At 59.9% G+C, this 23,121-nt stretch overlaps 8 protein-coding genes and 1 pseudogene across 9 annotated transcripts; 5 read left to right on the top strand and 4 right to left on the bottom strand.

The window, feature by feature from the left end:
* Positions 1-1,217: 1,217 nt before the first annotated feature.
* Positions 1,218-2,883, top strand: SPRG_06134 (hypothetical protein). The gene has a single exon (XM_012344857.1). It carries the CDS (start codon positions 1,286-1,288, stop codon positions 2,759-2,761), a length of 1,476 nt encoding a protein of 491 aa, XP_012200247.1. The 5' UTR covers positions 1,218-1,285; the 3' UTR covers positions 2,762-2,883.
* A 348-nt stretch (positions 2,884-3,231) lies between these two features.
* SPRG_30084 lies at positions 3,232-3,303 on the top strand (annotated as a pseudogene). Its single transcript has one exon. The product of its transcript is annotated as a tRNA-OTHER (tRNA).
* Positions 3,304-3,494: 191 nt separating this feature from the next.
* Positions 3,495-6,697, top strand: SPRG_06133 (polyribonucleotide nucleotidyltransferase). The gene is made up of 12 exons (XM_012344856.1): positions 3,495-3,532; positions 3,581-4,022; positions 4,080-4,266; positions 4,317-4,651; positions 4,706-5,064; positions 5,113-5,243; positions 5,296-5,490; positions 5,537-5,583; positions 5,633-5,865; positions 5,908-6,128; positions 6,180-6,405; positions 6,456-6,697. Exons 2-12 carry the CDS (start codon positions 3,596-3,598, stop codon positions 6,663-6,665), a joined length of 2,571 nt encoding a protein of 856 aa, XP_012200246.1. The 5' UTR covers positions 3,495-3,532; positions 3,581-3,595; the 3' UTR covers positions 6,666-6,697.
* SPRG_06132 (hypothetical protein) lies at positions 6,645-7,771 on the bottom strand. The gene has a single exon (XM_012344855.1). The coding sequence runs from the start codon at positions 7,726-7,728 to the stop codon at positions 6,688-6,690; it is 1,041 nt and encodes a 346-aa protein (XP_012200245.1). The 5' UTR covers positions 7,729-7,771; the 3' UTR covers positions 6,645-6,687.
* Positions 7,772-8,632: 861 nt separating this feature from the next.
* Positions 8,633-11,930, top strand: SPRG_06131 (hypothetical protein; the record flags this gene model as incomplete). The annotated part of the gene is made up of 7 exons (XM_012344854.1): positions 8,633-8,946; positions 8,992-9,216; positions 9,264-9,408; positions 9,458-10,947; positions 10,998-11,104; positions 11,156-11,408; positions 11,475-11,930. 5 exons carry the CDS (start codon positions 8,633-8,635, stop codon positions 11,074-11,076), a joined length of 2,253 nt encoding a protein of 750 aa, XP_012200244.1. The 3' UTR covers positions 11,077-11,104; positions 11,156-11,408; positions 11,475-11,930.
* A 90-nt stretch (positions 11,931-12,020) lies between these two features.
* SPRG_20119 (hypothetical protein) lies at positions 12,021-12,695 on the bottom strand. Its single transcript, XM_012344951.1, has 2 exons — positions 12,578-12,695; positions 12,021-12,527 (listed from the first exon to the last, which is right to left on the bottom strand). Exons 1-2 carry the CDS (start codon positions 12,660-12,662, stop codon positions 12,064-12,066), a joined length of 549 nt encoding a protein of 182 aa, XP_012200341.1. The 5' UTR covers positions 12,663-12,695; the 3' UTR covers positions 12,021-12,063.
* SPRG_20118 (hypothetical protein) lies at positions 12,682-13,714 on the bottom strand. The gene is made up of 2 exons (XM_012344950.1): positions 13,090-13,714; positions 12,682-13,034 (listed from the first exon to the last, which is right to left on the bottom strand). The coding sequence occupies exons 1-2, from the start codon at positions 13,701-13,703 to the stop codon at positions 12,716-12,718; spliced, it is 933 nt and encodes a 310-aa protein (XP_012200340.1). The 5' UTR covers positions 13,704-13,714; the 3' UTR covers positions 12,682-12,715.
* A 1,129-nt stretch (positions 13,715-14,843) lies between these two features.
* Positions 14,844-17,120, bottom strand: SPRG_06128 (serine/threonine protein kinase; the record flags this gene model as incomplete). The annotated part of the gene is made up of 8 exons (XM_012344853.1): positions 14,844-15,598; positions 15,658-16,099; positions 16,142-16,332; positions 16,378-16,506; positions 16,574-16,636; positions 16,684-16,752; positions 16,797-16,868; positions 16,918-17,120. The coding sequence occupies 8 exons, from the start codon at positions 17,118-17,120 to the stop codon at positions 15,292-15,294; spliced, it is 1,476 nt and encodes a 491-aa protein (XP_012200243.1). The 3' UTR covers positions 14,844-15,291.
* A 725-nt stretch (positions 17,121-17,845) lies between these two features.
* Positions 17,846-23,063, top strand: SPRG_06127 (hypothetical protein). Its single transcript, XM_012344852.1, has 11 exons — positions 17,846-17,877; positions 17,925-17,956; positions 18,000-18,207; positions 18,252-19,099; positions 19,146-19,344; positions 19,393-20,687; positions 20,737-20,984; positions 21,032-21,165; positions 21,214-21,520; positions 21,573-21,738; positions 21,790-23,063. Exons 1-11 carry the CDS (start codon positions 17,871-17,873, stop codon positions 22,954-22,956), a joined length of 4,611 nt encoding a protein of 1,536 aa, XP_012200242.1. The 5' UTR covers positions 17,846-17,870; the 3' UTR covers positions 22,957-23,063.
* Positions 23,064-23,121: the final 58 nt, after the last annotated feature.

Below are 23,121 nucleotides of genomic sequence, written 5' to 3'. Positions count from 1 at the left end.
AGAATTTGGCCAGGGAAACGCGCCACGAACGAACGAATTAACTGTTGTCGCCGCAGACGAGCACATCCTACTACCCATCCTCCCGCTTGGCATCGTTGAGGTCAACCAGAAATCGGACGGTCCATACCTGGTACGTTTGATATCCTCTGAAAATACGTAGACCAGATGGGGCGCAGGGTATGTAATGTTAGAGGTTATTGAGGCGAGCATCCCAGACTGTGGGCGCAGCCAAGACTTGTCAATATCAATATGGTGCGATGGGTGGTGTATGACTCAGTCTCATGTTGCCGTCCCACGGCGCGAGTCACCCTGTCGAGAATCCCACCTCGCTGCAAGGAGGTGGAGGAGAGTCGAAGAGTGCTCATTCTATCTCCCGTCGTACAGTTTTCGATTGGTACTACTACGTGATGACTAGAGCACACCTCCAACATCAATCCTGGCCACTTGTCATCAAGAGCGTTCTCTCGCTGCGAGTTCGGTGCGCATCGGCGGGTTTCCAACTTCAAATTTCTAAACACACCCGTCCCTTCACGGACCATCATTGCAACACCCAACGATGCCCAGCGATGCCATTTGCACACCATCTGCTCGGACGTGGGTTCTTTGACGGGGAAGCTTGGCCCGACGATCCCCCCGTGTGTCGTCCGTATGAAGGCGCGTCTTTTTCACGCTTCGTCCCGCGCTCGGACGTGCCTGACACAGCTATAGAGGTGCAGTCGCGACGCTGTGCCACTCTGGTGTAGCGTGGGATATCACAACCTGTCGAATCTGGGGCGCACAGTCCGTTTGTATGGTCTCAGCAGCTGGCCGCGAATATTCCCATCTGCCAAATAGACGTGCTCGAATCGCACCAATCGTGCTACTGTACACAGGAGCGAGCACGAAAGGCGAGGCTGCACATGGTCCAGCGAACGACCCAGCCGCGCGGCCGACGTCGTACTTTCTATTCAGATGGCCACCGCAGTAGCCAATCCCAGATTGATGTGGCTCGTGACAGCAGCCAATTGCAAGCAGCTGGCAGTGCGCTGATTGGCTCAAATCTGCATCTGATCCAACTCTGACTCGAGCGGGAAGACGTATTTTTTTAATTTGTTGAATCGACTCAGGTGCTGTACTGACGTCAGCGCCTTGAATTTTAATAAAAACGAAGGCAGTGGGATAAAAAATACCACTGTGCAACAGTATACAACGCTGTATCCACCATTTAAACAGCGAGAGCTCATTTCCCAATTCGAGTCCAACGGAGTTGGACATCGGCGCCGATCCCACGTCCACCTCTGTCCCCATGACGACGGGCCTCGCGCTGGACAACCTGTACCGCCAATACGGACAAGCACCTGCCGGCTCGGCCCCGCGGCCGCCCAAGCACAACGGCGCCGGCGACGACTTTGTACCGGACCCGCTCCCGTTCAACTACGAGATGCCGCCGCCGCCCGAGATGGACAACATGCCGTCCTTTGACGATCGGTATGGCCGCAAGCCGTACGAAAAGCACCCGGCGCGCTACGGCAGCCTCCTCTCGGGCATGCAGCCCTACGCGAACGATGGCCCATCGCAGTATGGCGACGCGCCGTCCCACCACATGCCGTCGCACCACTACGCCGACCGCCGCGAACCGCATGGCATGCAGCACAGCCTCAACATGGACCGGGGGCACCCGAAGGAGGCGCCGCCGAGCTACGGCTACGCGCCGCATGCGCATTCGCAGCACCCGGACCACGAACCGCGCCAGTCGTCGCACTATGGCAACAACGACATGCACATGATGACGCACGGCGGCAGCAACATGCACCCAATGTACCAGTCGGCTGCGCCAAGCTACAGCGGGATGCACAGCAACGGCCATGCGAGCCACGCGTCGTTCTCGTCCATGATGGACCACCACCCGCCGACGAAGAAGGAGGTGCCGCCGCCGTCGTACCATCAAGAGTACATGGAGACGGCGCGCCATGCGCCGCCGCAGCCCATGTCGTCAGCGAGCCTCATGAGCCACATGGGCTCGAGCGCCGCACCGTCGGGCTCGCAGTCGCAGAACCAGGAGGCGGTCATCAAGGTCAAGACGTCGCTCAAGAACAAGTACTGGCGCAACGGTCGCCGCAACTTGCAGTGCTTCCCGGCGTGCAAGGTGTTTGGCGACTACTCGCAGATCAAGATCGAGGACCTCAAGCAGCACGACTTTATGTGGGGCAAGTGCCGCGGCAGCCTTATCGCCGAGGTCTCGCTCAACAGCAACGCGACGTTTGACGACATTCTGCTCTTGGGCCGCGTCCACTCGCTCGAGAACATTCCCGTCCCGTTCGAGGAAGCTGTCTTGCGCGAGTGCATGATTGGCCGCGTCGTCGAGCCGGATGTCATGGACGTCATCAAGGAGCAGTGGATTCCCGGCGAGCGCCTTCCGGACTTTATCAACCAAAACACCAACCTCGCGTGCTACGAGTTCAAGCCCAAGGTGTGGAAGTACACGGACGACATGGTGCACGGCAAATGCAAGCGCCGCAACGTGCGCTACTACGTGCAGTTTGAGGCGTTCGTGCCCGTGCTCACGGGCGACCGCCGCTGCTACGTCTGCATCGGCTCGGGCATGTCGTCGTCGTTTGAAGTCGGCTCGTCGCGCGTGCTCGCGCGCCAGAAGCGCAAGGCCACTGCCATGAACGACGACCACGACGGCGACCACGACGAGCCCAAGTCGGACGACGAAAACGCCGGCGCAAATCGCCCGGCGAAGGCCATGAAGGTCAACCCCGGCAGCTATCCGATCTAGTCGGTCGCTGTCGTAGTATCAACTTATCGGGGTCGAGCGTACGAGGTCGACAACTCTTTTCTGTGTCTTGGAGTTCTGTCCATACTGTCAATACAATATAATTTTGTCCTGTGTCACCTCTATTGTCTGCATTACGACGGGCGCTGTAGACACTAAATGGACCTTGCAGACGTCTCCTGGCCGTGGGATGCTGTCCTAGCATCCAACTCTAACAACGTGCACCTCTAGCATGTCATCTTCATGCAGTCGAATGCCACCGTCGTCCTGGTCGACAGTTGCGTTGGTTTAGCCCGCCGCCATCTGCCTTCGAAATACGCATTGGAGACAAATAGACCAATGAAAGGCACTATAGAACGAAGTTCGAAGCTATTGGTATATTTTAGCCAATGAAAACGCTGCGTGGCGATAGCTCGCAGGAAACCAACCACACAACATCAGCATTCAACGGGGGGCGCCCCAGGTCAGGGGGGGCGCCCCAGGTCAGTTGGTAAAGTTTCTGCTTCGCATCCCGAAGGTCGCCGGTTCGAGCCCGGCTGCGCGCGCGCATTTTTCAGTTCTCCGCCCCCCTCCTCCCTGCGTCGCGCGATGTACCCGAACAGGGCCGAACCAGGTGGGTCCAGGCCACCTCCGCAAGTGTCACCCAGAATACATGATGACGTAATCAGCTGCTCCAACAACAGGCCAAGATGAGACAATTTCTTCCAGCGAGCTCTGCTCATTAAAAATTAATTGACCCATTTCAACAACAACATCAGCATTCAACTGCGTTCGGTACACGTCGTCCAAGAGCATGGCGCATGTACCTCATGCTGGCTGTAGGTCGACAGAAGAAGCATGCTCTCTGTCTCGAGTCGGCGCTCTCTTGCGCTCGCCAAGCAGCTCCAGCCGCGCGTGCTGGCTGGCCGCAGCAAGGTCTTTGAGCAGCACCAGCGCACGTTCTTTGGCCTCGGCGACTTCTTCAAGTCGCTCGTTGGCAACGACGAGCCGAAGAAGAAGCTTCTGGAAGCGCCCAAGGAGCCCAAGGCAAAGGCGCCCAAGGCGCCCAAGATCGACGTCGTCGCCGAGCCCGTGTACGTGCCCCGCCCGCAAGAGCCCGTGCAGTACGCGGTCGGCAAGTACGCGACCCTTGCCGATGGCAGCGTCATGGCCCGCTGGGGCGACTCGATGCTGCTGACGACGGTCGTGAGCGAAGTGTCGGCCAACCACGAGAAGGACTTTCTCCCGCTCATGGTCGACTACCGCGAAAAGTACTCGGCGACAGGTGCCATACTACGCCGTCATGACCAAGCAGATGCCCACATGCTTCGTCCTCCTCTAGGCACGATCCCGGGCGGCGTCAAGCGCCGCGAAATGATGGGCACCGACGCCGAGATCCTCAAGAGCCGTATCGTCGATCGCATTGTCCGCCCGCTCTTCCCCAAGGGCTACTGCAACGAGACGCAGATCATTGCGACCGTCCAGTCCTACGACGTGGACCACGACCCGGTCGTGCTCGCTGTCAACAGGTACCACGCGTCTTTCGTGCTCACGCTCAGCAACTCCCATGCAATTGCAGTGCATCCGCGGCGCTCACCACGTCCAACATTCCGTGGAACGGTCCCATCGGCTGCGTCCGCGTCTGCAGCGTCGATGGCCGCCTCGTGTGCAACCCGACCGCCGACGAGAAGGCGCGCGCAACGCTCGACGTGCTGTACGCAGCGACGGCGACGCGCACCGTCATGATTGAAGCTGAGGGCCTGGAGATCTCCGAGGCCGCGATGCAAGAGGCGCTCCGCTTTGCCCACGAGCACGTGCAGCCCGTCATCGCCGAGCAGGAGGCGCTGCCTGCCAAGGCCAAGCGCGCGTTCACGCCTCTGGTCGTGCCGGACGATCTCGCCGCGGCCGCGGAAGGTCCTGTGCTGTCGTTTTCAAGAGGCTGACTCAATACGAGGTTGGTTCCTGTAGCGCTCGTGCCCGAGCTGCGAACGCGCTTGCGCAGCCTGCAAGCGCCGACGACGAAATCGCAGCGCCAAGTGCTCGAGAACGACTGCTACTACTTTGTCAAGCAGCAGCTCTACAAGACGCACGCCGAGCTGCTCCTGGCCAACAAGCCGCTCTTTTCGATGGTGTCGCACGACCTGGTGCAAGGTGCACTGCGCGCCAACTTGCTCGACGGCCATCGCGTGGACGGCCGAAGCACCGACCAAGTGCGCCCGCTCACCATGGAGACGGGCCTCCTCCCGCTCGTGCACGGGTCGTCGGTCTTTTCGCGCGGCGACACGCAGGCGCTGTGTACGGTAACGCTTGGCCACGTCGATCAAGGCGTACGTAACGACGACTCTGTCTTGGGTCGCTTCATGGAGCGCGCGTAGCTCAAGGTGCGGTCGGCGATCCGGGACAACGACGACTACGAGCTCAAGAACGCGATGCTGCACTACGAGTTCCCGCCGTACTGCGTCAACGAGACGGGCAAGATTGGCGGCATCAACCGCCGCATGCTTGGGTACGCCTGTGGACGCCAACGACGACACTCATATGGTGTGATGGCTGCGTAGCCATGGTGCCCTGGCGGAGAAGGCGGTCGTGCCGCTCTTGCCGTCCGTTCTGGACTTTCCCTTTACGATCCGCATGACGTCCGAGACGATGGGCTCGGACGGCTCGTCGTCGATGGCGAGTGTCTGCGGCGTCTCGATGGCGCTCCTCGATGCCGGTGTCCCGATCAAGTCGCCCGTGGCCGGCATTTCCGTCGGGTACAGCGACCCTGACCTACGAAGCACATAAATGGTTGGCCTCTAGGCTTGTGACGCCGGGGGACCTCTATGACGGCACGGCGCCGATCAACGGTATGCAAGCGACGCTCGGTCCGTGCGTCCTCTCACATATGTGGCGTAGAGTACACGCTGCTGACGGACATTCTTGGCAGCGAAGACCACTACGGCGACATGGACTTTAAGATTGCGGGCTCGAAGGACGGCATCACGGCGATCCAGCTCGACGTCAAGCTGCCGGGCGTGCCCCTCGACATTTTGTGCGAGGGCATTTCCAAGGCGCACGTCGCGCGCATGGACATTCTGTCGCAAATGAACAGCGTGCTGGCCGAGGCGCGGCCCATCAACCCAATCAAGGTACGACGTCTGGCATCGGAGGTAGTACTTAAAACCACACAGGTGGCGTCGTCGACGATCGTGCACATTGATCCAGCGATGCGCGGCGCACTCATTGGCACGGGCGGCAGCAACATTCGCGAGATCGAAGCAGCGACCAACTGCACGATTTCGTGCAAGGACTCGGACGGCGTCGTCGAGATCTTTGGCAAGGGCGACGAGAACATTGAGCTCGCCAAGGCCATGATTGCCGAGTCGACGTTCATGTTCCGTCGCGGCCAGCGGTACACTATTACATCATGTAGTGTACTGCGATGCCACTCCTGCGCACGTAGGGTCGAGGTGGTCGTGCAGGCCATCATGGACTTTGGCTGCGTCGTCGTGCCCAAGTTTGCGTACGGCAAGGACTCGGCGAACGACAAGTCCAAGCAAGGCTTTATCCACATCTCGGAGATGGCGCACTCGCCCGTGCGCAAGGTCTCGGACGTGCTCATGACGGGCCAGACGCTCGAGGCGTGGTGCATATTCGCCGAGAAGGACTCGGCCAAGCTCTCGATCAAGGTGCGAATGGAGCGAAGAACGCATGAAGCGACGACGCATCGTTTTTGTAGGCGCTCTTGCACCCCGTGACGGGCGCGGCCTTGGGCGACGCGGAAGCCATGCAGTTTACCAAGGAGCGCGAAGACGAGCGCCGCAAGCAGCGGTCGGTGTCGGGCTTCGCCAACAGCCCGCGCAGCACGCACGCCAACCCGTCGGCGCGCCGTCCCCGCACCAACAACAACTCGCACCGACACCACTCGAACTCGAACAACAGCAACTAATCTTAAAATTGGATTGCATTGGCTAGTACTGGCGTCGATCGGCTTCTTTCGGTGTCACCAGCGGGCCGTAGAGTCCACTGCTCGATTGGTGATCGGCTTCGATGGCGTCGACGGGGGCGGGTGCCACGCGGAGGTTGTTCTCGGTGGCATCGATCATTTCTTGCAGCCGGCGTTGGAACCATGCGATGAAGCAGACACCGACGATGACAGCCGTGACGCCAAAGGCAGCACCGAGCACGATGACTGCCGCGCCGACGGCACCGGTCGCGGTCGGCTGGGACATTGGCATCGGCGGCGCCACGATCGTGTCTGTCGGACGCACAGTGGTGGGTGTGAGCGTCGTTGGAAGCACCACCGTCGGGTTGTGCAGCTGCTTGAGCCAGACGTCCATGAGCGACGACGGCGCGGGGTTGCACCAGAGCCCGGGTTTCGCCGTCGCGGCGTCGACGCACGGCACGACGAGGCCGCTCGGTCGATTGGGCGCGGGACACTTTCCGTACGAGGCGCTTGGCCACGGTGACGTGTGGATAGCAAACATCGACTGCGCGTCGTCTGTGAGCACCATAAATACTTGCGGCGTCGGCACCGTGAGCGGCCCGAGGTCGTCTTGGGACCACGCGATCGAGGCGCCGTTGGCGAGCGGCGCCTGCGTCGCGCACGTCCAATCAATGTCGACGACGCCCAACGACGACGCCTGGCGAAAGTACGTCGTGGTTGCATTCCTCGCGCTGTCGCAGACGACGGTGCTGCCACCATACTGTGGCCGGCGCACGGCGATCGACGCCATGCTGCGCCCCGTCGCGTTCACGCACTGGGTTTGGACTTGGACATAGGCCATTGCGCCTGCGGTACTTCGAACGTACCCGGCGTCCCAGAGCAGTGCGCGCCGGGCGAGCGATGGCAGCGACGACCATGCGAGCGGTACCGCGGCGAGGCGCTTGGCCACGGCGGCGGGCGGCGACGCGGGCAAGTCCTCGATCTGCGTATCAGCGACGTTCCGCTCGTAGAGGTCGTAGAGCCTGCGGACGTAGTCGGCCGACTCGAGCCACGCGGTCGACGCCATGCTGGTCGAGCGCAATGTATATCGCTCGCTGGCGATTGCACGCAGCACGGTTTATTAAATTACGCACGGCCACCTCGCCGTTTGTATGGTGTTTTGAACCGAAAACAATCCAGTAGCCACCGCGTTGGTCACGGTGCTGCGTATCCGGATGCGACATACCGTATTCTTCGTTGGAATTTACGGGAAATTGAACAAAGATCGCGCAATTCCCTTAGGTAGTACATTTTTTTTGTCTGGGATGGAAAACAGGCGGCGGAGGACTGAGTAGGCTTGGCGGCCAAGGGCGCGAGGCCATGTCACGGCTGTAATTGCTTCCAAACCGGCTTTTGTGTGCACTGCGGGAGACGACGATCCGGCGAAGCACCATGGTGCTCCACGGGAGAAATACTTGCGGGCATGATTCAACGAAGAACAGCCTGGTTGCAATCAATACAACATAAGCACACCGAGGTACGCTGGATGCGGCGTCATCATCTTACCGGTATGGCAACCCATGTTCCGTTGGCCAGCTTCCGTCTCTACGAGGCCAACAACAACGAGGCGACGACGCGACGACAAGCGTACTTTTCAAGGCAACTCGGTGCAAGCTACCCGGTAGTTGCAGCGCAAGGTCGCATCAGATACCGAGGGTGGAATGCCCGACCTGTGTAACCTGCGTAACCAGTAGAGCGCGTGCACTGGTGGAATGTGCTCCGAGAAGCGCGCGTAGATATTCAGCGAGGCGCTGGCTCCTCCTTCGTCCGTGCAAATAGGCTTGGACGATCTTGGCTGGGCGCGCCGCTTGCTGTACTAGCAGGTGGCCACGTGGTCCGCGTATCCGGATGGTCATCAGGAATTTTTGAATTGTACCGTACAAAAGGCTGGGCGAACAACAGAGACAGTAAAACTCATTTCCGCCTTTTCGATGTCGCGCCGCAACTATGCCCCGGCCGCCCGCGGAGGCAACGGGCCGCGGCCCAACATGAACCCGGCCAACATGGGCCCGCCGCCGCAGATGCCGCCGCCGCAGCATGGCTCGGGCCGCAACCTGCGCGCGCCGCCGCCGCGCCAGGTGCAGCAGCAAGGGTCGTTCGATCGTGACAGCGACGACGACATGTATGGGCAGCACGGCGCCAACGGCGTCCTCGGCGTGCCTGTCTGGCAAGACTCGGCTGCGTACGAGCACGGCTCGTACCTCCAGGAGAACACGCCGCCGTCCCAGCGGATTCCATACCCGGGGTACACTTGCCTGCCCGACGTTGTGTACCTTACGCCATGACGTAGGCCGCAAGGAGGCGGCATGATGCCACCGCCCGGCGGGATGATGCCACCACCACAGCAGTTTGCACCCGCGCCCGTGCGCATGCTCAACGCTGGCGCGTTGCAGAACCAATCGAACCAGCAGATGCAGGTGATGCGGGACAGCAACGTGGGCCAAGCCGTGCCAGCGTCGACACCCGAAGCCTTCCGCATCATCGCGTCGGGTGTCACGGCCGAAGCCGAAGCTCGGTACGCGCGCCCTTCCCGGTACCATAGATCTGATTGCCGTCATTTAGGTACCAAAGCGCGGTCAACGACTTTCTGGCGGGTGGCGAGATGCTTGCCCTCGTCTCAGAGCGCGAAGCCGACCCGCACATTCGGTCGCTCCTCAACACCAAGGCGATTCAAGTCCTCGAGTGGTCCAAGAACCTCCACGATTGGGTACGACCGCCTAATGGCGTCACCTCCTAACATGCACTGTCCTCTGTAGTACCAGCAGGGCATGCGCGGGCCCATGCCGCGACGGTTTGTTGGCAAGATCGGCGTCAACGTCGTCAACCGCCTCGGGGCGTGCGCCGGGCGGATTGACGCGGGGTCGCCGTCCGAGCTCCGCACCATGTACTACACGCCGGCCGCCAACAAAGTCGTGTCCGACTTTACCAAAGATGGGTACCGGCTGCAGTGCATCGAAGAAGGCCGGACGCCGCAGCTCATGGTCGTCATCACCATGTACAACGAAGACCAAGTCGAAATGTACTCGACGCTCAAGAAGGTCGCCAACAACATTGCGCACATCAAGTCGCAAAAGCTGCCGGGCTACGAGGGCGACGACGCGTGGAAGAACATCCTTGTCGTCATCGTCTCGGACGGCCGGACGAAAGCCAACAAGGGCACACTCGCCTTCCTCCGGGACGTTGGCGCGTTCGATGAAGACGTCATGAACATCCTCATGGTCGGCGTCGACGTCATGTGCCACGTGTTTGAGTTTTGCGTCCAGCTCAAGAAGGCCAATACGATCGAGGCGTCGGCGAGCAGCTCGGAGCGGTATCCGCCGACGCAGGTCGTCTTTGCGCTCAAGGAGCACAACGGCGGGAAGCTCAACTCGCACGAGTGGTACTTCAACGCGTTCGCGGAGCAGATCCAGCCCGAGTACACGGTGCTTCTGGACGTCGGGACCATGCCGACCGCGAAGGCCTTCTACCTCCTCCTCTGCGCGATGGAGATTGACCCGCAGATTGGCGGGACGTGCGGAGAGATTGCCGTCGACAAGCCGATCCCGCACCTCTGCAACTGGGTCATTGCGGCGCAGCATTTCGAGTACAAGATCTCCAACGTCATGGACAAGTCGCTCGAGTCCGTCTTTGGCTTCATCTCGGTGCTACCGGGGGCGTTCTCGGCGTACCGGTACAAGGCCATTCGTGGCGCGCCGCTCGAAGCGTACTTCAAGAGCCTCACAACGCCGATGAACGAGCTCGGGCCGTTCCAAGGCAACATGTACCTCGCCGAAGATCGCATCTTGTGTTTCGAGCTCCTCGCGCGTCGCAACTGCCGCTGGACGATGCAGTACGTCAAGGACGCGATCGCGCGCACGGACGTGCCAACAGACCTGGTCGCGCTCATCGGGCAGCGCCGCCGCTGGCTCAACGGGTCGTTTTTCGCGCTGGTGTACACGATTCTGAACTGGGGCCGCGTTTACACCGAGTCGAACCACTCGTACATCCGCAAGTTCTTTCTCTGCATCCAGTACGCCTACATGACGGCCAACGTCGCGCTCTCGTGGGTCCTTCCGGCCAACTTTTTCCTCGTCACGTACTTTCTCGTCATTGTCGGCTTCAAGCAAAACAACTGGGGGTACATTCCGACGTCGGGCATTCCCGAGAACACCAAGGACATTATTGTCCAAGTGTTTTCGCTGCTGTACGGCACGTCGTTTCTGATTCAGCTTGTCGCAGGTCTCGGCAACAAGCCCAAGCACATCAAGTTCGTTGCTACATTGCTCTCCAAAAATCTCATCTTTCTCTGTCTGCTAGAGGCGTGTACCGCTTGACGGCGGTCTTTTACGCACTCGTGATGCTGCTCACGTCGGTGATCGCCTTTGGTTTATCATGAAGCCGTGGATCGACAGTCTTCGTTCCGGGTACGCTATCCTCTTCGTGTGGAATCTAGATCTGAGATCTGATGTGGCTAGCGTCCCGTTTGCTGCGATGGTGACGAGCTTCGAGATCAAGGACATTGCCGCCTTTGTCGCGTCCGTCGGCGTCTTCTTCCTCGCGTCGTGCTTGCACTGCGAGATGCACCACATCGCCATGTCGTTCATCCAGTACATGTGCCTTCTCCCAACCTTTGTCAACATCCTCAACACGTACTCGTTCTGCAACTTGCACGACTTGAGCTGGGGCACGAAAGGCCTCGAGAGCTCGGACGGCCACGGCCCCAAGGCGGTACGCCGATCGCCGCTTTTTGTTGTTGTCGTCGCATACGATCTCTGAACCTTGCTTGCTTGGTAGGGCGGCGGTGGCAACTACAAGGACGCGGCCGAGGCCAAGAAGGCCGAGGAAGCGCGCAAGAAGAAAGAGGGCGAGATCAAGGACAAGATGGAAGGCGACTTTCAGTACTTCCGGTCCAAGCTGCTCATTTTCTGGCTCCTCTCGCAGATGGGCTTTGCGTACCTCATCATCTCGTTCGACTCGGTGAACGGGCAAGAGGGCGCCAACTACCTCAAGTTTCTCTTCTACATCGTCGCGGGCTTTAACCTCTTTCGGCTCTTTGGCTCGACGTACTTTTTGCTCATCGAAGCGCGCATTTGCGTCGAAAAGATGTGCATTCGCGGCACCATGCGCGACCGCCTCAAGGCCAAGAAGAAGAAGCAGGCGATCCGCGCGGCGCAGACGCAGCACGTCTAGCACCTACCTCTATGTCCTTTTGCTGCGTTGATGGATGCCCTGTTTAAATACCATGTGCCGTGTTGTTTTCCACCTGCCTTTCCCGAGGAACGGACCTCCCGACGAGGTCCAAAGCAACGGCAAGTGCAATGTCACCTTTCGCAAGAGGGGTTGTACTCGATACCAAGAGCTTTGTGGCATTTTCACCAAGAGCTTACGCGGGCACGAGATACAAGTAGACGGGCGACGTGCCGGTCGCCGAGAGAAACGCGACCGTGGTCGCCGTGGCCACCGGCGTCCAGTCGGCGATCGGAAAGACGTACGTGACGACGCGAGTGCCGGGCTTGCACTTGGCGCGCAAGAGGGTCGCAATGCTCTTGTGCGGCAGGAAGAAGAGCGTGATGACACTCACGCCACTCAAGTCGACGTCGACCCAGTCGCTGAGGAGAAAGAGCGTTGCGGAAGTGCAGCGCGGGTCCTTCTGCGCGTGCCGAACCAACGCGTCGTCGATGTCGACGCCAATCGCCTTGGCGACGCCGAACGGCGGCTCGACGGCGGCAAAGACGACGCGCCCGTCGCCGCTGCCAATGTCGAGGAGCGTGTCGCGTGGGCCGGCCTTGGCCAGCGCCAGCATCGTGGCCGCGGCGTCGGGCTTGCACGGCAGATACGGCGACCACGCTATGCATCATCATCTCAAGATACTATCAACTGCGATCGTCTCGACGTACGGAGGTCTTTTTGGACGCGCGTGACGTGGAGCTTGCGCGCTCGCTGGCCTCGGAAGAGCGCTTGGAAGCGTGCGAGTCCGTCCATCCGAAGAGAAGAGGAAGAAGATGTCGATGGTCGTTGCAATTAAGATTTCGTCGTTACAAGCGAGGCGTCGCGGGCGTCGCAAAGGCAAACTCGCCGCCGTCGAGCACGATCGCGTCACGCTCGACGACGCGCGTCTGGAAGGCCACGTGGCCCGGCGACGTGAGCCACATGCGCGTCTCGAGCGTCTCGCCCGGAAACGTCGGCTTGGAGAACCGGACGCTCATCTTGCGCAAGCTGTCACTCTCGTTGTGGCCATACGCTTGGAGGAGCGCCCGCGCCGCGACACCCATCGTGCACAGACCGTGCAAAATGGGCTGCGGGAAGCCCGCCGACGCAGCAAAGTCGGGGTCAACGTGCAGCGGGTTGTAGTCGCTAGACACTTGCAAGTGAGACCACACAGAAAACATGGAAGCGACCGACGACATACCCCGAGAGACGGTAGAGCTGCGCCTGGGCAAGCGACGTGGGCAGCGCGAGGACGACGTCGGGGGTGCGCGCGGGCATGGTTGGGCGCCGCGGCGGCGTGCGGCCCTGGCCCTGAAAAGAGGCATCGAGGCCGCGGTAGAACGAGCCCATGACGAGCGTCGTGAGCGGCTCGCCGGCCTCGTCGACGATCTTGAATTCCGTCTCCATAAGCGCGCCCGACTTGCCTTTCGGGTGGAACGAGAGCACGCGGCGGTGGCACGTGACGCGCCCACCCGTCGCTGGCAGCGGGCGGTGGACCTCGATGCTCTGCTCGCCGTGGAGCGTCATGCCCGGGTTGAAGTCGGGCATGCCGTTCGGGATCGTCGACATGCTTGGCGGCGGGAAGTCCACAACGTCGTGCGCGTCGCCCTTGAAGAGGAGCACGACCGGGTACAATGGAAACGCGGCAAAGCGCGCGTCGAGCTCCGAGGTAAAGCGGAGGTCGGTGCTGGCCTGCTCCGGCGTCTTGTAGTAGCTGCAGCCGATGCCAAGCGCGTACGTGATGAGGTCGCGCGCCGTGTACGTCGCTGGGAACGAGTCGCGGCTGGCCAAGATGTCCCCGACGTTGGCCGCCATGTCAAAAGTCAAACTGACCCGAGATTGCCCAGGCCACGACAGACGCGTGCGATTGGCCGAAAAACAGCCAATCAAAAGCAAGGTCCATTCGCGATCTTCAACCTGGTCCCGCCCACAGCCGAGTTGCCATGGCCACGCAGCCACCCTGCGACGAGTGGCAGGATGGCATGGGATCGTGCACGAGTGCAAACCTCGGTTTGTTTGGTTCGTGGCGCACCGACGCCGGGGCTGCAGGCTCTGGCAAGCGCAGGAGGAAGCAGGTGATGATGAAATCGGCGAGCGCAACCAATCAAGAAGCCCCGATCGTCTTCGATGATGCCGTCGACACGATCACGCCGTGGCGAATGCAAATGCACTCAGTGAGCTCGCAGTCAATGCGGCAAGAGGCACTACTTTCACGCCCATCGAAGTATTTTAGATCCCGACAGTTGTAGTTTTCAGCAACTTCACAATACGTATAGCTCTTCTCGTGATGTAACATCTTCTTCAAAGTCGTCCAAAGACGGTGCGAATAAAGCAGGGTTTGTTGTGCACTCTTGGTGCTATCAAGGCGGTGGCACGCATCCCTCGCCGCTTCCAAGCAAGCAGATCCAAGCCGCCCATGGAGCACTAGAGCCATGAGATTCTGCGTTTTTCCAGCCGTTCCGCAAGCGAAACCAACCGACGAGTGGCCTCGTCAGTCGATGCCTTCGCCTGCTGAGAGCCGAGCCATCAGACCAAGCGACGCTGAGCGATGAGGAACTCATCGCCACGCTGTACAAGACGACATATCCGAGGAAGACGACGACATGCTCCAGCCAGACAATAACAAAAACAACGGTCAGGGGGACCACAACCAACATCAGATCCAACACAGAACCAACATGAGCACCGAGCACCGAGCACAGAGCAAAGAGCACAGAGCACAGAGCACAAATCAGCCAGCCGCCGCCGCCACCGCCACCGCCAACGCCATCAACCATCAACCTTCAGCATCAAGATCCATATCATCCTACCCCGAAAACCAAGAATCGACCCAAAGAATTCAAATCCAACGCGCCACGCCGCCAAAACGGAAACAAATTCATCCAGTCAACCGCCCAGCTCCACGCCTCCAGAACGAAAAACAAGTCAACAAGCCCAGCGCCAAAACGAAAACACTTTCATACACCGCCTGACAAGAGCACTAGAGCCATGATCATCAACCTGAATCGCTCCGCTTCATTTGATGTTTGTCAACCATATGTAGCATATTGCATCATCCACTATAGACTCTCCTGGACATGATCGCGGAAAATGTGCGCGAGCTTGTACGCAGTTGGGCGATCGTTCGGCTCGGACGCCACGCACTGTGCCGCGACGTCGCGGAGCCAGCTCGGCATCGTGGCCGAGAACGTCGGCTTCAATGAGCCCGCAATCACCATGCTCATGATCGCCGTGTCTACGAGTGGCTTGCCGTTCTTCTCGTTGATGACGCCGGCGTACGGGATCTGATGCGAGTCAAACTCGGACAAGAGCATCCCGAATGAAAAGATGTCGGCCGCCACCGTGTAGTGGTTGAACTGGAGGATCTCCGGCGCCATCCAGCGGTACGTGCCGACCCCAACGGTCATGGTCTCATGCGTGTCTTCTTTGGAGACGCCAAAGTCGGTGAGTTTGGTCCCTTCGCCGAGTCGAGAAGCACGTTGCGGGACTTGAGGTCGCGATGGATGATCTGCATCGAGTGGAGGTACACCAGTGCGTACACGATGCTATGGATGCACGAGATCTTGGCCGGCCACGAAAACTCGTTTGGCTTGTGGCTGGCGAGGTAGTCGCGGAGGTCGCCCATGTTCATGTACTCGAGCACACATCGGATCGAGGACGGCGTTGTCCATGTCGCACCAATGAGAGACACAATGTGTGGCGAGTCAAACCTATGTATGGCCAAGTCGAGGTGAGCATTCCGTGACCAACATAATATGAGAGAACGCACTGGGCCATGAGCTTGATCTCGTCCACAAGGCCTTGCACATCGACCGCCGACGACCGCGTCGGCAGCAGCATCTTGACAGCAACCGTCTTGTGCTTATACTCAGCGCGCCAGACTTCGCCGAACGCCCCGGTCGCGATCTTGTCCTTGATGACGACCTCGGTCGCATCCAATCGGTGCATGGCGAGCTCATGGAGATTGAACGTCTGGTCTTGAGACCCTGTTGCGGTGCGGGGTGAAGCTGACGCGTGCGAATACGGTGCCTCGGCCGTCGTGGCGGTCGTGGTAAGTTCAAGCTTTTGCTTGCGCCGACGACAACAGCAGTAGGCGCCAAGTGCGAGGAGCGCAGCAAGGACGACAACACCGACGACGACACCGACGATCGTGGCCGAGCTCCCATCCGATGCAACAATGTCATTAAGATTGGTGGGCGCCGGCGTCGTGTCTAGCGTGCAGAGTTAGCAAGAAACGAGACGCGAGGTTCAACCCGAGAGGACGCAAATGGTGTTGTTGGTCCAGATCGTCTGGAGCGCGCCGTTGGCCTTGGCGCAGAGCGTCGCGTCACTCGCAATCGGGAGGATCGAACAGCTTTTGTTGAGTCCGTTGAGCGCTCGATACGTGCTCGGCGACACGATAAAGTTGGTGATCGCGACCGTGCCTTGGCTGCTGCCACAGTCACTAAAGCAATCTTACATCAGAAACGGGGGCGCAGACGCGTGCTACAAAGTCTGGAGCTTGGACGAAAACGTCACGTTGGTGATGCTTCGAATCGGGTTGCCGTTGGTCGCAAACGACTCCAACTGCGACAGATCGGCGTTGGCAAGCGACGTCATCAAGTTCGACTGGAGGTCCCTACGACCCACGAAAATCGTCAACATGAGCCCGATGCGATACCTCAAACATGCAGGAATCGACGTACAGGCTCCGAATGGTCGCGGGCAAGCTGGTCGGCAGCGTCGTCAGGTTGTTGACCATCAAGTTCCTACCACAGGTACATCGTCACGATGTGTTCGACGCCATCCCTCGTACAGCGTCTGGAGCGCCATGGGCCACGTCATCGACGATGGAATCTCCGTCAGTTGGTTGTACGAGAGCTCGCTACAGACGTTGTGAGGCCACGCTTTATGACTCGGCGTGGCTACAGTTGGACGAGACCGGCCGGCCACCGCAGCTTGGACCTATCTTGCAGCACCTTGGGCGAAAAGCGGACGCGCCTAGAATGGCCCATGAGGCGCGTCCTGGCGGCGATGCGAGGCGACGTACAACGATGGGTTGCGGTAGTTGGTGAGGTCGCCGATCTGCGTGATGCTGCCAAAGGACGCGCGCGTGTCGGTCTCTTCGAGCGTGGCTTGGCACGTAGCGTTGAGGACGCAGATCATCCCTTGGCTGCAGTAGCCACCCGTGCCGATGGTGAGGATCGCGAGGTCCGGCGGGTTCTCCGTGCCGGCGCAGGACCCGACACCCATGACGCCTGCGTAGAAGAATTGTTGCACGCGGAGCGAATACCGGATACGGTGAATTGGTATCCGGAACTTATGGGAAGAATTGCGCTAACTACACCGGCCGTAGAGTTCAGCTGATGAGACCTTGGTCAGCAACATAGGAAAGGCAAGCATCGATCTATACTGGGTGTGGTGGTACCATGCCATTGTGCTGTTCCCGTGGCAGCGGGACTGCTGCCCGAATCGAGCGGCCAAAGATGTCGGTGGGCGGATCAGATCGATTGTAGAGGGTCGAGCTCGCAGAGGCATTCTTAGAGCTACTACGCAAGTATGCAACATTTTAAGTTGACATGAAGACGCGCGTCGAGGTGGTAGACTAGAAGAGCTTGTGCGTCAAGAGCTGCGTTATCTTACTGCGTTGTGATATTGGTGCCCCTGGTGTAGCTGTTGGCTTGCAAGGAGCGCTGCAATTGGCGAATGACGGTAGCAAGGACATCACCGATTGCGCTGGAGCTGATACTGGGGTATTAGATGCGGTGAGCGTGGTCCAATCTTAAGATTTTCCTCGTGCGATAGTTTAACAGCACGCACGTCGAGTACCAACTACTATTAATAATACGTGGCAACGAGTGCTGGCAGAAAGCGTGGTTGCACTGATCGCATTGGATACGACTATCTTAAGTACGCTACGTACCTACAGGAAAAACGTACTTACAAGGAAGCACTTAAACGGCCATCAAACCAGACACGTCCAACATTCGGGACGCAGGAGAGATGGCAGGTACGCTGGTCGACGATCATCTTCGTCGAGCTCATGGCTGCATGCAGACGTTCCTCAATCCGCATCGAGAAGTATCAAGGTAGATGAAATGGATGCGATCATCCAGCTTATCCTGCGCGTAGGGTGGCGACGAAGCCGCCTCCGGGTGCGCCATCTGCGGCCTCGACAACAACGCCGACAACATCCTGCTCTGCGACGGCCCCAACTGCGCTGCTGAGTACCACACGTACTGTCTGGCTCCTCCGCTGAACGATGTGCCAGAAGAAGATTTCTACTGCCCAGCTTGCTGCGATGGGCCGGCGTACGAGTTCCGCGCCCGCCAAGAAGAGCGTACGCATCGTTGGCGTCGTATGGATCTCAACCGAATGGCGTAGAGGATGCTGTAAGCGCCGCGTCCGACCGGTTCGAGCTCCGGCCGTGCAAAGGCTTTGTCGGCGTCTTGCGGCGCTGGCTCAAGCGCGAGAACGGCAAGTGCTCCAAGGTCTATTACAAACCTTTCGTGGCCGACATCCCGACCATCCATCTCCGCCTCAGCAGCCACAAGAACGTCAACGCGTACGAGACGGAAGCCGCGGCCGCCAAGGCGTACGACCAGTACGCTTTCGACCTCGCGCTCACCGAGGACCGCGACGTTGGCGCCGTCAGCTTGAACTTCCCGGCCAAACTCGAAGACTACCGCCGCGCCGGCAAGCTATTGCGCACCGATGTCGACGACGCCGCACGGCGGGCCACCCGTCGCACCAAGACCGACGTGCGCGGGCAGAAGCGTGCGATTGAGCCCGAGCCCGTTTCGGCCAAAAAGCGCAAGCTTGACGGCGAGATCCCGACCGACTACATTGGCGTCCACGTGTTCGCCGACCACTCGATCGCGCAGCTCAAAATCATCGAAAAGCTGGTGCATCTCGGTGAGTTCGAGTCGCCGGAAGAAGCCGCCGAGGCGTACGACCGGGCGGCCGTCAAGCACTACTGCCGAGGCACGCAGCTCAACTTTCCACACCGTCTGCCCGAGTACTTGGCCGAGACGGCGACGGCGACAACGTACGTGATTCCAGACAATCGCTACAACAAGAACGTTGGCAAGATCCTCGAGTGGACGAAGAAGCTGCACCAGACGCGCAAGCTGATGGAGGCCACACGCCGCGTGCAGTGGCCGTCTCTGGACGCCGAAGGCATCGAAGCCGGCCCCGAGATTCTCGAAGCGTTTAGCTCCACCGACAAGAAGGTACCGCCCGATATAAGAGGATCCTGCAGCGCGATTCCTCTTGTAGTTGCGCGAGGCATGCGCGGCCGTGGATGCGTCGGTCGACAGTATCGTCCAAGAGTCCAAGTACTACCAAGAAAAGTCGCCGACGGGGCTCTTCCTCAACCCGCCGCCCGCCGGCTGCTTCATCGAACTCTTGGCACCGACCGAGTACATTCTGTACTGCAAGGCCATCAACGACTTTTCGACCGCCACCGACTTGGACGGTGACATTTGCTTGCACATGTCGCATCTTGTATTGACATTTTGGATAGGGATAGATGTCGAGAAGCTCCAGAAGGCTCTCAATGCCCTCTTCGGCACCCGCACGAACTTTATCCGCAAGAAGTCAGCCGAAGACATTTTGATCCAAGAGCTCGAGGACTTTATGGCGACGGCCATCCGAGTGTTTGAGCCGTCGGCGCGCCCCGTGGACGACTCGGGCTACTTTCCCAACTGCAAGTACGTCAAGACGACGCCGCTCAAGCTTGAGGACGGCACGATGCTCCTTGATGAGTGCTGCCTCGCGATCGAACAACCAGTGGGTGACGTCTACGAGCTCTTTCCGTTGCAGACGCTGATGCGGAAGGAGCTCGCTGACGGAACGCCCTTCCTGTGGTCGGCCGACGACGTGGCGGCCCATAGCATCAACGAGATCGACGCGTTCACGTACAAGGTGGACCTCTCGCCCACGTCGCAAGAAGACATCATCTCGCTGCTCACGACGGCGTTCGACCACGAGCACTCGCTTCGGAAAGACGTCAAGAGCCTCTTGGAAACCAAAAAGAAATGTGTCGAGAAGATGCGAGCGACGGAGATCAAGCACGGAGCCTTCTTGGAGCAATGGCCGGCCATTGAAGCGGCGCACAGCGCCGATGTCGACGCGCAGCGCGTCATCCGCGAGAGCGCCGAGCACGACCTCGACTTTTTAAAGACGATCGACGCGTTTGTGTCACCGAACGTGGCGGCGGTGCTCGACACGTGCATGCAGCACCTCTCGTCGTACGTGGCTACGCTCTCGCGCCGCCTCAAGACGTTCCAAACCGAGTTTTCCTACTACGTCTCGGCCCTCGCCGAGCTCATGGAGGGCGGGCTCGACGCGGACTTTGTCTCGGAGAGCTACGTACGCTTCTTTACGCGCGAGCTGCACGGGCTCTGGAAAGAAAAGCACGCGGCGACCGAGATCCTCTACCTCGTCGCACGCTCGATGACCAAAGCCCTCGATACAAGAGGCGCGGTCGGGGACGTCCAGAGCCTCCAAGACAACGTGCGGTCGCTCGTCCACAAGTGGGAAGCCTTCGAGTGGCCAGCAACGCTTCTTGAAGCGGCCAACACCAAAACCTACCTCCAGGACGCCACGTCGGCGCCAACGATCATGATCAAGGCCGAGCCGACACATACGATCGACGAGCTCCAAAACTTGCTCATGTCGACGCTCGAGTCGCCGTCGACGGTTGCAGTGGCGAAAGCAGACACGACGCGGACAACGTCGACACTTGTGCTGTACCACCCGGTGTGTGTCAAGCACGAGACGCCCAAGCAGCATCCCGAGTGCCCTGCCCGTCTCACGGTACTCTCCTTGTCAAAAGCCGTAGGCTCACCCCTCTGTGTCAATGTAGCGTGTCGTCGCTACGCTCGCCGATCTATCAAAGGAGCATCCGCGGACGCTTCACGTGCACCGACTCGATGCGGAGGCCGACGCGCTCTCGCCGTCCGAGGCCATGTTGCTCCTCGTGCACTCGCCGCAGTACCTCTCGCAGCTCAAGGCGCGCGCGACCGAGGCGTCCAGCGACGCGCTGGTCTTTGAGACGGACCCTGGTGACGACAATGACGGCGCGCAGCAGCCGCTGCCCGATGCGATCCGGCCGTTTGCGAACGCGGGGGCGCGTTCCGCGTCGCCGCGCTGCAGCGCAGTAACGTCATGGACACGTACGTCAGCGCCAACTCGTGGGACGTGGCGCGCATCGCCGCCGGCACCGTTTGTATGGCGGTCGACAAGGTGCTCCAAGGCGAGTACAAGAACGCGGTCTGTTTGGTGCGACCGCCTGGTACGCTGCTGCGATTCTCTGCGGTTCTTGAAGTGGACGAACATGTAGGCCACCACGTGGGGCGCCATGGCCGGACACCGACGGCGTCGTCGTCGGGCTTTTGCCTCCTCAACAACGTCGTCATTGGCGCGCTCCATGCCCGGATGCACCCGTCCGTGACGCGCGTCGCCGTGCTCGATTGGGACATTCATCATGGCAACGGCACGGAAGAGCTCCTGCGTGGCGACCCGCGCTCGTTCTTTTCGTCGGTCCACTTGTATGTGGAGCACTTCTTCCCTGGCACGGGGCCGACGGGGTCGGACGCCAACATTGTGAACGTTGGCCTCACCGACACGGGGCTCGGCTCGGGCTCCGAGTACGAATGATCGCGTGCACATATGTGCGAAGGACTTACGTCGTTCGTGTAGGGCGTTCCGCGCCGCACTGCGGGATACGGTGCTGCCTGCGATGGAAGCGTTCCAGCCCGATATGATCTTCATCTCGGCCGGCTTTGATGGCCACAAGGACGACATTATTGGCGGGCAAGCGGCCGTGGGCAAAACCTCGACGGCGCCCGCCGGCTACGTGGAAGCGGTACCACGACATACCATAGGGGATTTGTAGATACAAAGGCTATCTGCGTAGGATTATGCGTGGGCGACAAAAGAAGTGCTGGCGTTGGCAGACCGGTGCTGCAATGGCCGCGTTGTTTCGGTGCTGGAAGGCGGCTACGATGTCCGAGAGGAAACCAACTCGCTGGCCAAGTCGGTCGCTGCCCACATTGACGCGTTTTGCGACGTTGGCGACGACGAGGAAGAAGAGAAGGAAGGAGAAGAGGCCATCGTCAAGACCGAAGTCCCACAGACCACCTCGACGTCGAGCCGTTTGGCTGCGCTCTTGGCGCGCGAGATCGACGAGGATACGATCTTCATCGACGACGACGAAGACGAGATCGCGCGCAAGACGATGGCGATCGCTGTCAAGCGCGAAGCCCTCGCGGCGGCGGCCCAAGCGCCGATTCACGCGTCGCTCGCCTTGTCCAACAACGAAGAAGACATCCCAATGGACACGGACGACGCCGTGGACCTAGAGACGGCGGATGACGAACCTCTGGCGCAGGACGCTGCGGACGACGAGATGCCCGCTGCCGACGAGATTCCAGAAAACGACCACGAGGCTCCTGTGCCTGACGTTGCGCCGATGGTTGATCCCGCCGCGATGGACAAAGCTGCCCTCGTTGCCGACGAGACGGCTGTCGTCGAACCTACCGCAGTAGTCGAAGCGACATTGGCGGTCGCTGAAGCTGCTCCGGTCACGGGCGAGACAGCGGTGGCCGAAACGACGCCGGTGGCCGAAGTGACGCCGGTGCCCGAAGTGACGCCAATGATTGACGACGCTCCTGTTGTAAACACTGCCTCGGTCGCTCAAGTCGTTCCGGCACCGGAAACTACAGAGACGACTGACGCTGCTTTGGTGGTCGAGAGCGCTCCAGTCGTCGCATCGGTCGAAGCTCCGTCAGCGTCTGCTCTGACCGCGGACGCTGCGTCGGCGTCTGTCGACGCGCCGGTCGGGGCCATGGAGATCATCGAGAATGCGCCGGCGGACGACGCCATGGACGTGGTCGACGAGCCAATGGGCGATATGTACGAAAGCGACAGTGCGATGGACGTGCAAGTGCCGACGCCCGAGAGCTCGGCGATGGAGATTGTCACCGACATGAACGACGAGATCGAAGACGTCGTCATGGACGGGACACCCGACGCCGCTGACGAGAATCAAGACATGGACGCTGGCTCCGAAGCGTCCATGTAGCCGCCTCCCGTGCGTTGTTTGCGTGTCTTCATTCTCAACGATCACAATTTGTGTGTTTCCGCGCGATGAGGGGTAGGGGATACCAATGCATTGTTGAATGCGACGACCTAGTCGGCCGCAATGCTCTTAGTAATAGGATAGGGTTCTCGACAGCACACTATGCTC

The sequence above is a fragment of the Saprolegnia parasitica genome (assembly GCF_000151545.1).
Source record: "Saprolegnia parasitica CBS 223.65 unplaced genomic scaffold supercont2.20, whole genome shotgun sequence".
Taxonomy (NCBI): Eukaryota; Oomycota; class Saprolegniomycetes; order Saprolegniales; family Saprolegniaceae; genus Saprolegnia; species Saprolegnia parasitica.
Note: the sequence above shows the minus strand (reverse complement) of the source record. Positions and strands in the feature narration are given on the sequence as shown.

Bases quoted from the DNA above. Each gene is read 5' to 3' on its own strand.
- SPRG_20119 (XM_012344951.1), bottom strand. From the start codon at position 12,662: ATGGACGGACTCGCACGCTTCCAAGCGCTCTTCCGAGGCCAGCGAGCG. The intron at 12,528-12,577 runs GTACGTCGAGAC...GATGATGCATAG, and splicing joins GCGCGTCCAAAAAGACCTCC to CGTGGTCGCCGTATCTGCCG.
- SPRG_20118 (XM_012344950.1), bottom strand. From the start codon at position 13,703: ATGGCGGCCAACGTCGGGGACATCTTGGCCAGCCGCGACTCGTTCCCA. The intron at 13,035-13,089 runs GTATGTCGTCGG...GCAAGTGTCTAG, and splicing joins CAGCTCTACCGTCTCTCGGG to CGACTACAACCCGCTGCACG.
- SPRG_06132 (XM_012344855.1), bottom strand. From the start codon at position 7,728: ATGGCGTCGACCGCGTGGCTCGAGTCGGCCGACTACGTCCGCAGGCTC.
- SPRG_06127 (XM_012344852.1), top strand. The intron at 17,957-17,999 runs GTAGATGAAATG...TCCTGCGCGTAG, and splicing joins CCGCATCGAGAAGTATCAAG to GGTGGCGACGAAGCCGCCTC. The intron at 19,100-19,145 runs GTACCGCCCGAT...TTCCTCTTGTAG, and splicing joins TTAGCTCCACCGACAAGAAG to TTGCGCGAGGCATGCGCGGC.
- SPRG_06134 (XM_012344857.1), top strand. From the start codon at position 1,286: ATGACGACGGGCCTCGCGCTGGACAACCTGTACCGCCAATACGGACAA.
- SPRG_06133 (XM_012344856.1), top strand. From the start codon at position 3,596: ATGCTCTCTGTCTCGAGTCGGCGCTCTCTTGCGCTCGCCAAGCAGCTC. The intron at 5,866-5,907 runs GTACGACGTCTG...AAAACCACACAG, and splicing joins GGCCCATCAACCCAATCAAG to GTGGCGTCGTCGACGATCGT. The intron at 6,129-6,179 runs GTACACTATTAC...CTGCGCACGTAG, and splicing joins ATGTTCCGTCGCGGCCAGCG to GGTCGAGGTGGTCGTGCAGG.